Genomic DNA, 12312 nt, shown 5'->3' on the forward strand with positions numbered 1-12312 from the left:
GGGCAGGGAAGGAACTCTGGCTGCAATGCTTTCCATAAAGCTTTACAGACCTCTGAAATTGTGGAGGACGCATTCCGCTTTTATGAAAAAAGACGCTCGCTTTAAACTTGTTTACCCCGAGAAAGACTACCATGACCATGAAGCCTTGCACAGGCAGGTGTGTGCACATGCGTGACGTGCCGGAATTGCAGAGTGATGCAGACTCACCAACGCACAAGTATAAATGCTCACAACGCGCATCGGTTACTTGCGTGGGTTATGGCGTCGAGTTGACGCAGAAGTATAAATCAGCCTTAACTGTCCCTGCACAACATCCATTAAATAGTCTTACCTGCCCTCCTTGTTCTGTTGACAATTATTCATTTATTCAAATGATCTATTCATTTGTTCAGTTATTTTAAGTTTAACTATTGACATTTGTGCATGTGACAACTCTGCTAATTGTTGATTGCTCATGCTTTTTGCACCATTGTCTTGTAAATTGTTGCTACTGTATTGTCTGTTATGGTATTGTCCTGTGTTTTATGTTTAACACTGAACAACAATCAATTCTGGTAGGTTTCACATACTGGCAGTATAGTAATTCTGATTCTGAGTCCAGACTGTCCACCAAAGGTACTCAGGTGCTGAGTTTTCTCTTGTATGTGTGTGATAGTAATGCGAGGTCATCCACAAAGTCAAGGTCTTCCAAAAATAGAGAATAAAGTCCACCTAATGCCTCGCTGCTTATCTTTCGTTGTTTGCCTCGTAACCCAGTCAATCACCAGGTTAAATAATATCGCCAACACTACACAGTCTGGCTTGACTCCCAGCTAGACTTAAAAGCCTAAACTGCAGATCCCAACTGTGCAGGTGAAGTTAGCATTGAAAATCTGGATGAGCTGGACAATTCTGGAAGGGATCCCATATGATCTGAGAATTATGACCAGAGGCTCTCCCTATGGATTGTATCAAAAGCCTTTTTAAAGTGCAGGAAATGTACATCTACTTGGCTCTGTCACTGTGTGCACTGCTCTGATGTTATGCAGCGTGAAGATCTGGTCAACACAGCCAGAGTGGTCCTCCCTCAAGCACAGATGGACTGCATCTGTAACTGTTGGACAATGACTTTGGCAAGAATCTTGCTGGGCACTGACAAAAGTGTGATGCCACACCAGTTGTTGCAACGACTTAACAATTCCTTCTTGGGGATCTTTAGAATGACTCCCTTTGTCAAGTCCTTGGGTACTTGTTACCATTTCCAGATTGTAGTAAACAGTGGTTGCAGGATGGCTGATGCATCTTTTGGTTCAGCTTTGACCTGTTCAGCATTCAAATTGTCATGTCCTGGAGCTTAGCTGTTCTTTAGTGATTCAATAACGGTAACAATCTTGTCTTGGGTGGATCTATGTTGATGTTGAGATCCTCTGCTGCTTTTTGTATGTCAGGTTCTTCATTTGGTGGAGTTTTATTCAGTAATTCTCTGAAATACTCTGTCTTGCTTCTCTTGCTTTTTCTCAGTTGTCAAAAGCAGACCGTCTTATCTCCCATGAGACCACCAGATCTGGCCTGGAACTTTCCACATACCAATTTTGAAATCTTGTATGTATTTCCCTTGTCATCTCGAATGGCTGCTTCAACCTGTACTGCAAGGTCTTCCATATAGACTCTCTTATCCTTTCTTACAAGTCTCTTCACTTTCTTGTTAGTTCATTGTCTACTGCTTGAAGTTTCACCTTAAGTCATGTTGACTTTGCAACTAGCACTTCTTAATTCTCCATCTTTCTTCTAAGACCGCCCATATTTCCTGCTGTATCCATTCTTTGTTCTTTCCAGCTCTGTATCCTCACTGCTCTCCTTGAAGACTGAGGCAACCTATTTCCACATTGTATTGATAATGTCTATGGATGCATCTTCGTCAAGGTCTTACAAGGCCTGAAATCTGGTCTGAAATGAATGCTGAATGCAGATCTCACACTGAAGACGTTGAGTTTTTCAACATCAGAACATCATTGTATATATGTTCTGGTCCTAGTGCTTCTCAGCTTGAATTCCATCACTGCTACAAGGTGGTAGTCACTTCCTGTATCTATCTGCTTCTTTCTTCACCTTTACGTACTGCAAGGATCGTCTCCACGACCTTTAATCATCAAATGGTCTATCTGTTTTTTGTTGTGTCCATTGGGTGAGCACTATGTCAGTTTGTGTGTTTCACGGTGCAGAGAGAGGGTCTATCCTACGACCAAATTATTCATGGCACAGAATCCACGATTCTTTCATCATCGTTATTCATTGTCCCACATCCATGTGTGCCCATGACCTGAGTGAAGTGTAAGTTGTTTCCCGCTTTGGCATTTAGATCTCCCATGAAGATGATTATGTCAGTGTGTAGTGTTAACTCTACCTCCAACTGCAGCTGTTCAATGTCACTATTGTTAGTTGGAGTATAGCAATGGATCACAGTCATGTTCACCTGCTTCCCTTTCAATCTTACTCTCATCAGCCTAAGCACTTCTCAATGCCTTTGTTCAAAATGACACCTACACCATCAAGATGCTGACCATCTTCCCTTCCTGAGTGTAAAACTTTCACTAGTTGCTACTTGTAGTCTGCCAGACCTTATCCATCTGCTTTCACTGACGTCAGTATATGCAGTATGTAGATTGTAACAACACATTTCATCAGTTATTTGTGCTACCTTGCTAGTGTTGTAGATAATTTGTACATTCCAGAAACCAATTTTGGTCTTGGTCTTGAAGGTATTCAGGGCTTCCTTCATCATGCTAGTAGCTTCCTCTTGACTTTCACTACCGCTTACAGATGTAGAAGGACTCTTCATTGCCGTCTCCATAATAGTTTTTTTTGATCAGTCAGGGTTGTTTGCCCTAAGCTGAACCCTCGACCCTGGAGGACCAGTAGGCCACTCTTAGTCTGACCTCTGCACTTCGATCTGTTTGACATGGGTGACCCTACCAAGAGCCAAAGCGTAGCTCTCCAGGTCATTGAGGCACACAAGCCTCCAAACCACAAGGTTGTGGTCCTCTCGGAGAAGCCTGGTATTTCTACTGACCTGAAATTGTATCTGACTGTTTAAAACCCGGTTATATGATGCCGTTTCTATCATCTATCACAATTGGTAAGCGGAATAAGGGTTACAGAGAAAAAATGGGAGAGTGGAGTTGGATTAAAAAGTTGCCATGATTGATGAAGTAGACTCAATGGGCCAAATGGCCTAATTCTTTTTATATATCTTGTGGACTTTTGAATCTCATGATGTGGGACCTGAGTTAGGTCATTGTGGGAAATTCAAACTCTCACGTTTCATTTGTATAATACCATCCTGAAGCAATTTTGCTGCCCTTGTATTCTATTGCAACGTAGTCAGCATGATTGAAATGACCTTCAGCAGATTTGTTGGCCTGGAGTAAAGATGTTAATAACTAACTTGTAATTGCTGATAATGTTTAACTTCATCCTCCTGGATAAATTTCTGACACACTTGTAGCCCAATCCTTATCAGCATATAACAGTAGTTTTCTTACCCAGTCTCCCCATGCTTTTTGAGTAAATTCCTTTGCTCTGTTGCTCTCTCATTGACAATATTCCAACTTTCTCATCTTCATCATCCTGTTCTCAGTGTGGTAGCTGTACAAAGCAGGTACTGCTTTTGGGATTTGTTTCTTTGGACTGGTGATGTTGGAATTTTGCTCATCAGTGCACAATGCAAATAACATCCCATCCCAATGGAGTCCTACAGCTTCATCCCAACCAGTGCATGCCAACCACAATACCTATCTAAGCTTGTCCCATTTGCTTGCATTTGGTTTATATCCCTTTAAAGTTCCTTTCTTATTCATGAACCTATCCAAGAGCTTTCTAAATATTGTTAATGTGCCCACCTCAACCACTTATTCTGGCAGCTCATTCCGCATACCGAGCAACACCTGGGTGAAAAAGTTGCCTCTCAGGTTCCTGTTAAATCTTTCCCCTCTCACCATAAACTGCTCCATCTAATTCTTGGTTCCCCAACACTGGGAAATAGGCTGTGGGCTTTTGTCCTACCTATGGTTTTCATAATTTTATGCACCTCTTGTAAGACCACACCTCGTTCTCCTGCACTCCAATGAATAAAGTCGTAAGCTGCTCAACCTCTCTCAATAAACTCAGTTCCTTGAAACATCCTCTTAAGTCTTTTCTGCACTCTTTCCAGTTTAATGGTATTGTTCCTATAGCAGTGTGGAGCTTATTCCTAAAGATGATAAAAGGTATAAATCAAGTGGACAGCCAGACACTTTTTCCCAAGGCTAAAATGACTAATATGAGGGGGGTATATTTTAAGGTGACTGAGGGAAAGTATAGAGGGGGATGTCAAAGATGTGTTTTTTTTAAACACAGAGTGATATATGTGTAGAAAATACTGATGGGGTGCTGGTGTAGGCAGATACATTAGAGATATGTAAGCGATTCCACGATAGGCACATGGATGAGAGAAAAATGGAGGGAGTTAGATTAATCTTATAGTATGTTAAAAAGGTTGGCACAACATTGTGGGCTGAATGGCCTGTACTATATTGTTCTATATTCTGAAGGGCTTTTCTCAGGCATCTAGGACAGGCCAACACTGAGTTTTGCTTTCTGCTTTTTCTGACCCTACACCAGGCTGTGGAAAATTTCATTTACTCCTGCGCTGGTTGCTGTGTGGCTACTTACGTTCTGGGCATCTGTGACCGACATAATGACAACATCATGCTGAAGACCACTGGCCATATGTTCCATATTGATTTTGGCAAATTTCTTGGACATGCCCAGATGCTGGGCAACTTTAAGAGGTGAGCAGATAAGTGGTTTTCAGTGATGATCCCATTTATAGCTCATGGACTATTTCTGTGCACAGGCAGCTTGTGTTGGGGATAGGGAGTTTGTGTTTGTAGAAATACCATAATTTTCCAGAAAGAGAAGCCACATAATCTGTGCATTCATCAAGAAGTGCAGTTGAAAAACATAAATTTTGTGTTTATTTACTTTTATCCCCCTACATAAATTTCATGAAAGCAAATTTCATTCCTTATTTAAAATTTCTAACTTCCGTGATTTGTGGATTCTGTAAGGACAAGTTTCCATAACCCAGCCAGTTGTTATGAAGGGGATTCCTGTACTCAGTTATCTTCCTAATATATCCTTCAATACTTCAGCAAATGTATAAATGTACAAAAATATATTCTAGTGCTTATAACATTCTCACCTTCTAATTCCATAGAGACCGGGCTCCATTCGTTTTCACCTCGGACATGGCCTATGTCATTAATGGTGGTGACAAACCCTCCAGCCGGTTTCATGACTTTGTTGACCTATGCTGTCAGGCATACAATCTCATCCGCAAGCACACTGACCTGTTCCTCAATCTCCTGGGACTGGTATGAAGATGTGCATTAGACTTGCTCAAGAAAGTATTGATTTTTCTTTGATAAATCAAAGATTTTGGAATAGCTTGATCTCTTTTCTCCCTGCAGATGCTTTCCTGTGGAATTCCAGAGCTGTCTGATGTCCATGACCTGAAATATGTTTATGACGCCCTTCGACCACAAGAGTCAGAGGCTCAGGCTACCACCTATTTCACAAGGTGGGAATTCTAATTGAAATCAGATTTTAGTAATCACTTATTCCTTCACTGGATATGGATGTTGCTAGCAAGACTTGTACACTCGGATACATTGTATGCTGCTCGTTAATGCAAATATCTAATCAGCCAATCATGTGGCAGCAACTCAATGCATAAAAGCATGCAGACATGATCAGAGGTTCAGTTGTTGTTCAGACCAAACATCAGAATGGGGAAGAAATGTGATATAAATGACTTTGACCATGGGGTGATTGTTGGTACCAGACAGAGTGGTTTTAGTATCTCAGAAACTATTGATCTCCTGGCATTGTCATGGACAACAGTCTCTAGAGCAAGGGTTTCCAACCTGGGGTCCACAGACTCCTTGCTTATTGGCATTGGTCCATGCTCCAGAGTTTTGAGAATGCTGATAAAAAGCAAAAAATATCCAGTAAGTGGCAGTTATGTGGGTGAAGATGCCTTTTTAATGACAGAGGTCAAAAGAGAATGACCAGACTGGTTCGAGCTGACAGGAAGGTGACAGTAACTCGAATAACCGTGTGTTACAACAGTGGTGTGCAGAAGAGCATTTCTAAAAGCACAACACGTTGAACCTTGAAGTGGATGGGCTACAGCACAAGAAGACCCAGAGGTACAGGGTGTACCTAATAAAGTAGCCACTGAGTCTATTAATTTCCATTGGTCCTGAGATTGGCAACTCAAACACGTGCAGATGCTGCAGTCTGGAATAACACACAATCTGGTGGAGGAACTCGGTGGGTTGAGCACTGAGGTGGGGGAGGGGAAAGAACCGCTGACATTTTGGGTCAAAATGTTGGCAGATCCTTACCTGCCACAGATGCTGTTCAACCCGCTGAGTTCACCCAATTGCTTGTCAATGCTGAGATTTCTCTGCTCTATTTTACAAAATCCAATTTTCTTCCCTAAACTTCACTAAAAGGAAAACAAAAGGCAAGGACTGCCATGCTGATCTGTCATCTACTGGAAAGAATTTAATAGTCATTCATGGATGCTGAAGTTTTAGAAACAGCTCATGTATGTTTAAGGAACAGCTTCTACCCCTCTGCCACCTGAACGGACAATGAACCAACCCACATCATTACTTTGTTCTCTTTTTGCACTGCTTGTACATATTTCTTAATAGACCATAAGATGTAAGAACAGAATTTGGCTATTTAGACCATTGACTATGCTACACCATTTCATCGTGGCTGATCCAATTTTCGTCTCGGCCCCAGTCTCCTGCATTCTCCCCGTGTCCTTTCATGTCCTGACCATTCAAGAACCTATCAACCTCTGCCTTAAATATACATGAAGACTTGGCCTCCACAGCTGCCGTGGCAAAGAATTCTACAGATTCCCCACTCTCTAGCTAAAGAAATTCCTTCTCATCTCCGTTCTAAAATGACACCCCTCTATTCTCAGGCTGTGTCCTCTGGTCTGAGATTCTCCCGCCATTGGAAACATCCTCTCCACATCCATTCTATCGAGGCCTTTCAATAGGTTTTATTGAGGTCACCCTTCATTCTTCTGAATTACAGTGAATACAGGCCTAGATCCATCAGATGGTCTTCATATGACAAGACATTCAATCCTGGAATCATTTTTGTGAACTTCCTTTGAATCCTCTCCAGTTTCAGCATATCCTTTCTAAGATAATGGGCCCCAAGGCTGTTCACAATACTCCAAATGAGGCCTCACCATTGCTTTATAAATTCTCAGTGTTACATTAATCATAATTTATTCTATATTTTCATGTATCGCACTGTAATGTCACAAAGCAACAAATTTCACAGCATATATCAGTGATATTAAACCTGATTCTGAATTAAAGAGGTTTTCAGCTGTATGGCAGAAACTGGGTTTTGGTAGGAATGGCTATTGTTGAAAGCAATGTTGGTTGGGCTAAATGAAAAGATGTAGAGGAGCCTTTGTGGAACATAAAAATGTACTTGCATGAAATGGTCCCTTGTACTGAGTACTCTAAAATACTGTTCTGCCTTTAGGCTAATCGAATCGAGTCTTGGTAGTGTCGCAACCAAGCTCAACTTCTTCCTTCACAACCTGGCCCAGATGAAGTTTGCTGGAAGCGATGAACATCCAGCACTCTCCTTTGCTCCCAAAACATTCACGATGAAAACCGATGGGAAGATCAAGGAAGTGTTTGTGTGTCAACATCAAAAGATATTTAACCCCACTAAAGGATATGTAAGTAATTTCCCTGTACCTGTAGTAAATGTTTTTAAACCTGTATTTCTGTACACATGCATTTATCTACATCCAGATCCACAGAACCAGCTTTGATGTGGATCCACTTTGTACCTTTTAATTATTAAACCATGGTTCTAGTCTATAAATACAAAAACATTGACCTGGGATGGTCAAACTGAGGCCTATGAGATTTATCTTGATAGCTACAGTAATTTAGCCTAAAGGAGTTGATGTAGAACAGGGGTTCCCAGTAGTAAGGGTCCATTGCACAAAAAAAACATTGGAAACCCTGATCTAGAGCATTCAGCCCATCAAAAGCCTTCTGGTATTAGTTCTTAAGCACAAGGGATTCTGCACTTGTTAGAAATCCAGAGTAACACACACAAAATGCTGGAGCAAATCAGAAGTCCAAGCAGCATCTATGGAGAGGAGTAAGGAATCAAGGGCTGAGGCATAGAGCCCCAGTGAAGGGGCTCAGGCTGAAACATCAGCTCTTTATTTCTCTCCATAGATGCTGCCTGACCTCCTGAGTTCCTGCAACATTTTGTGAGTGTTAAGGCTGATTTATACTTGTGCGTTGTGTAGCCGCGTACCCTACGCTGTACTATAGGCCGAACCCTATGCTGTAGCCTAATGCGCACCTCTCCCAAAATGTAACTACGCGTCGCGATGACGCAGACCAAACAACTGTGATTGGTCCGCTTGGTAGCATCGCATTTCCTCCTATGCTGCAATATCTTCCCATTGGGCAACTAAAGGGCAGGGAAGGAACTCTGGCTGCAATGCTTTCCATAAAGCTTTACAAACCTCCGAAATTATGGAGGACCTTGTGCTTGATGCCAGCTTGTAGCTAGCTGATACAGCCTTTTGACTTCGACCTGAAGCTAAAATTCGAATGGTGATTGCCACTCTCTGAGTATACTGCGCATACACTGATGCGAAATAAATGGTTGGAGACGATGAACGAAATCGTCAAATCTACCTGCCAACATCTGAAAATATTTGAAATGCATTTCCTCTTCCATGTCTCTCAGAGGCTGGACAAGCACAGAAAATTCACTCTCCTTCAGTTTCAGTCACCATTGTTTGAAGTTTGAGTTTCTTCGTGTTGAGTTTCATTGAGTGGCATAGAAACCCCACCGCCAACTAGCGTTTTGGCGGTGAATTGCAGAGAGATGCAGACACACCAATGCACAAGTATAAATGCTTGCAACAGCGTAGCCCACTTGCGTAAGCTACAGCGTAAGCTGGTACGCACAAGTATGACTCAGCCTTAACTCCACTGTCAGATCTTAGTTGGTCTGTATTTTGTCTCCATCAATCCACTTTGATTCCATGTCCTATGAAACTTTTTCCCCAACAAAGATCTGTCAGTTTCAGCCTCAAGTCCCTATAGGAGCCAATTATAATTCAAACCTTCCTAAGAGTCTTCTTAAGCTGCTTCTCTCGCACCAGGGACACAAGCTTCAAAGTGTTGGTGGAAAAAGCTTCGGATTAACAGTGCTCGTATTTTCTTCTTTAAGGCTTACGTTGTGAAAGTGGAGCGAGAAGGACAGCACGATGCTACGTTCATACTGAGAACCTTTGAGGAATTTCATGAGCTCCACAATAAACTCCGCCTCATTTTCCCGTCATCGAAACTGCCAAGGTAGGAAGTTGCCAGGGATTTTGGGTGTGTCCTAGTAAACATCTGTCATTCACTTTTGCCCTAATTCATTCTCTGATAAATGCAAAAATTAGAATGTCATTATTTGAATGAGCTCCACACTAAATCAATTTTTTGGGAGAAGAAAGAAAATCATTTTGTAGAAAGTGAAGAGTGAAAGTAGAGTTAGAGTACTACAGTACAGAAACAGACCATTTGGCCCATCTAGTCTGTGCTGAGCTGTTTTTCTGCCTAGTTTCATCGACACGCACCTGGACCATAGCACTTCATACTCCTCCCATAAACATACTTATCCAAACTTCTCTTAAATGTTGCAGAAATGCTAATATATTTTTATAGTACTCTTGGGATCAAACTGTGAATTTTGTTTCAGTCGAAGTGAGCGATCTTTGAATGTGCAACTAGTAAAGAGAAACGAAACAAGCAGAAAGGGTGGAATAATTATCACTCCTTTGTTACCATTTCTGTAATGCTAGGCCTCCACTATTACCCTAAAATCATAAATGTCTCATTATGATTTTACTTCTGGTATGTGGCTGTGACTTTACCAGTATTATTTCTGTTCACAGCTTCCCGAGCAGGTTTGTGCTCGGCCGAGGGACAGCGATGGCAGATAGACGCAAGGAGGAACTGGATGGTTACATCTGGCACTTAATCCACTCTCCTCCTGAAGTGGCTGAGGTGAGCATCCTCCATCTGATCGAACATCAGCAGAAACCAGATGTCATCATCAGCTGGAGCTGTAACTATTTGCCATTAGATTTCCTGTGATGTTGCCACAACTTTAGCTGGAGGCTGAAGTAAGGGAGTGTAGAACATTAAAGCACAGTACAGGCCCTTCTGTCCACAATGTTGCGCTGACCTTTTAATCTACTCCATCATCAATCTAATCCTTTCCTCCTGCATAGCGCTCCACTTTTCTTTCATCCGTGTCATCTAAGAGTCTCTTAATTGTCCCAATGTATCTGCCTCTACCACCACCCCAAGCAGTGTGTTCCGTCCACTTACACTCTATGTAAAAACGAACAAACCTACCTCTGATATCCAGCCCCATACTTTCCTACAATCACCTTAAAAGGTTGTCTCTAGTAGTAGCCATTGTCATGCTGCAAAAATGGTGCTGGCTGTCAACTCTGGTTACAGCTCTATCAAGTCACCATTTATCCTCTGTCACTCCAAAGAGAAAAGCCCTAGCTCACTCAATCCTTCTTCTTAAGATCTCATTTCTAATCCAGGCAGCATCCTAGTAAATCTCCTCTGTACCCTTTCTACATCTTTCCTATAATGAGGCAACCAGAACTGAACACAACACAATACCCCAAGTGGGGTCTAACCATGTTTCTGTAGAGCTGTAACATTACTGTAGGAACCATATATTTATCTTCTGTCTGTATTGTATTTTGTGGTTGCGTGTTTATTATGGGTAATTTGTCACGTGGGTTGGGGTGTGGTGGAAGTGACTAGAGTATAGTTATGTATTTACGCTTTCTTTAAGTTCAGTTTAGTCTGGTTGGAGCCAGGAAGTGGGCCACAGGGAAATATTTTTTTTGTTGACTGCTAACACGAACGCTACCACCAGATCACCATTATATCATTATTAGACTGCTTATTTCGTTATATCATTGGTTTTTAGTTTCCTTAGACATTATAGCCACAAGATTGTTTATCTTTGCTGGTTTCTTAAAGGATCGAACATTCTCTTTTGAACTTTGGAACTTCGTTATTTGGAGCACATCATAGAGTGCCAATCCCCGTGCTTAGACTCTGTTATCTTCAAGTAACCGCTACAATCGCCTTGTGGCTTTTGAACCTGATCCCCCGACTGATGAAGGCCACACACCAAATGCCGTCTTAACCACCCTAATCAGACGATGACTGAAAGAGGATTGTGAGAGTTACTTGAAAGTTAGAAGTTCAGGTGGGGTATGCATAGAGGTGAATGGGCAGAAATTAGAAGATCAAGTTAAAGGAGGTTTTGTGGGAGGGGGGCGATGGTCAGTGGAAATGGAAACTGGAAAAGTGAAACTAATAGGAAGTAGGACAATAATCAGATAACCAGGAGGTTTGAGAGAAAGGGAAATGAAAATAGTTTGGTTGCGATGCAAGGTCTTGATCCAAAGCATCGACCAGCTGTTTGCCTTCACAGATGCTACTTGACCTGCAGAGTTCCATCTGCCGTTTGCTGCTTGCTGCGAGTATTTGAATATTGCTGCGAGTGTTTGAATTTGAGTATTGAGTACAGCTAAAGAGCTTGCATTGTGGAAATCACTGATGCAAATAATGTGCCTGAGCAGAGATAGAAAGGAGGCCGGAAAAGGAATAGGATGGTGGATAAAGAGAGAATGCCTGAAGGGGCAAAGGGAAAGTACATTGCTTAACAATAGCTTCCTGAAAATCATTGATTTATTAAAGAATAGATGTCATCAGATGACGTCATTTTAACAAAAGTGATAATCTATGACAAAAGATATTGACATCAAGCTGATTGGTAGAGGCATTGTGGACTGAAGGGCCTATTTTTATACTGTACTGTTCTATATATAAGACCCCCAGTGTTGGCACTTCACTGGAACCAAGGTGACTGCTCTTTCAGAACAGCAAAGAAAATGGGTGAGCCAGGGGTGGGGTGGGGTCAGTGATTATTTAATCTTCAAGCCAGTGTCAGAACTTGGATTGAGAGAAGTTGATGCTGTAGTGGCTGTCATATTTATTCCAGAAATGTCATCAAATAACAACGTCCAATTTTCTGCACAAAAATTTGGTAATCTGTTTACTGTTTTATTTTGGTCATCCATGTGACCTGTGTTTCAATGTGTTTGACTCCAGGACAATTTGA

The 12312-nt window shown here is 41.7% G+C and overlaps 1 protein-coding gene across 1 annotated transcript in view; it reads left to right on the plus strand.

The window, feature by feature from the left end:
- Nucleotides 1-12312, plus strand: part of pik3c2b (phosphatidylinositol-4-phosphate 3-kinase, catalytic subunit type 2 beta) — a 168403-nt gene that overhangs the window by 133796 nt on the left and 22295 nt on the right. The window contains exons 24-29 of the mRNA XM_072278776.1: nucleotides 4639-4808; nucleotides 5237-5393; nucleotides 5490-5599; nucleotides 7606-7807; nucleotides 9334-9458; nucleotides 10046-10157. Coding sequence (XP_072134877.1) covers nucleotides 4639-4808; nucleotides 5237-5393; nucleotides 5490-5599; nucleotides 7606-7807; nucleotides 9334-9458; nucleotides 10046-10157 — 876 coding nt within the window. The remainder of the gene's footprint in view (nucleotides 1-4638; nucleotides 4809-5236; nucleotides 5394-5489; nucleotides 5600-7605; nucleotides 7808-9333; nucleotides 9459-10045; nucleotides 10158-12312) is intronic.

The sequence above is a fragment of the Mobula birostris genome, chromosome 14 (genome assembly GCF_030028105.1).
Source record: "Mobula birostris isolate sMobBir1 chromosome 14, sMobBir1.hap1, whole genome shotgun sequence".
Lineage (NCBI taxonomy): Eukaryota > Metazoa > Chordata > Chondrichthyes > Myliobatiformes > Myliobatidae > Mobula > Mobula birostris.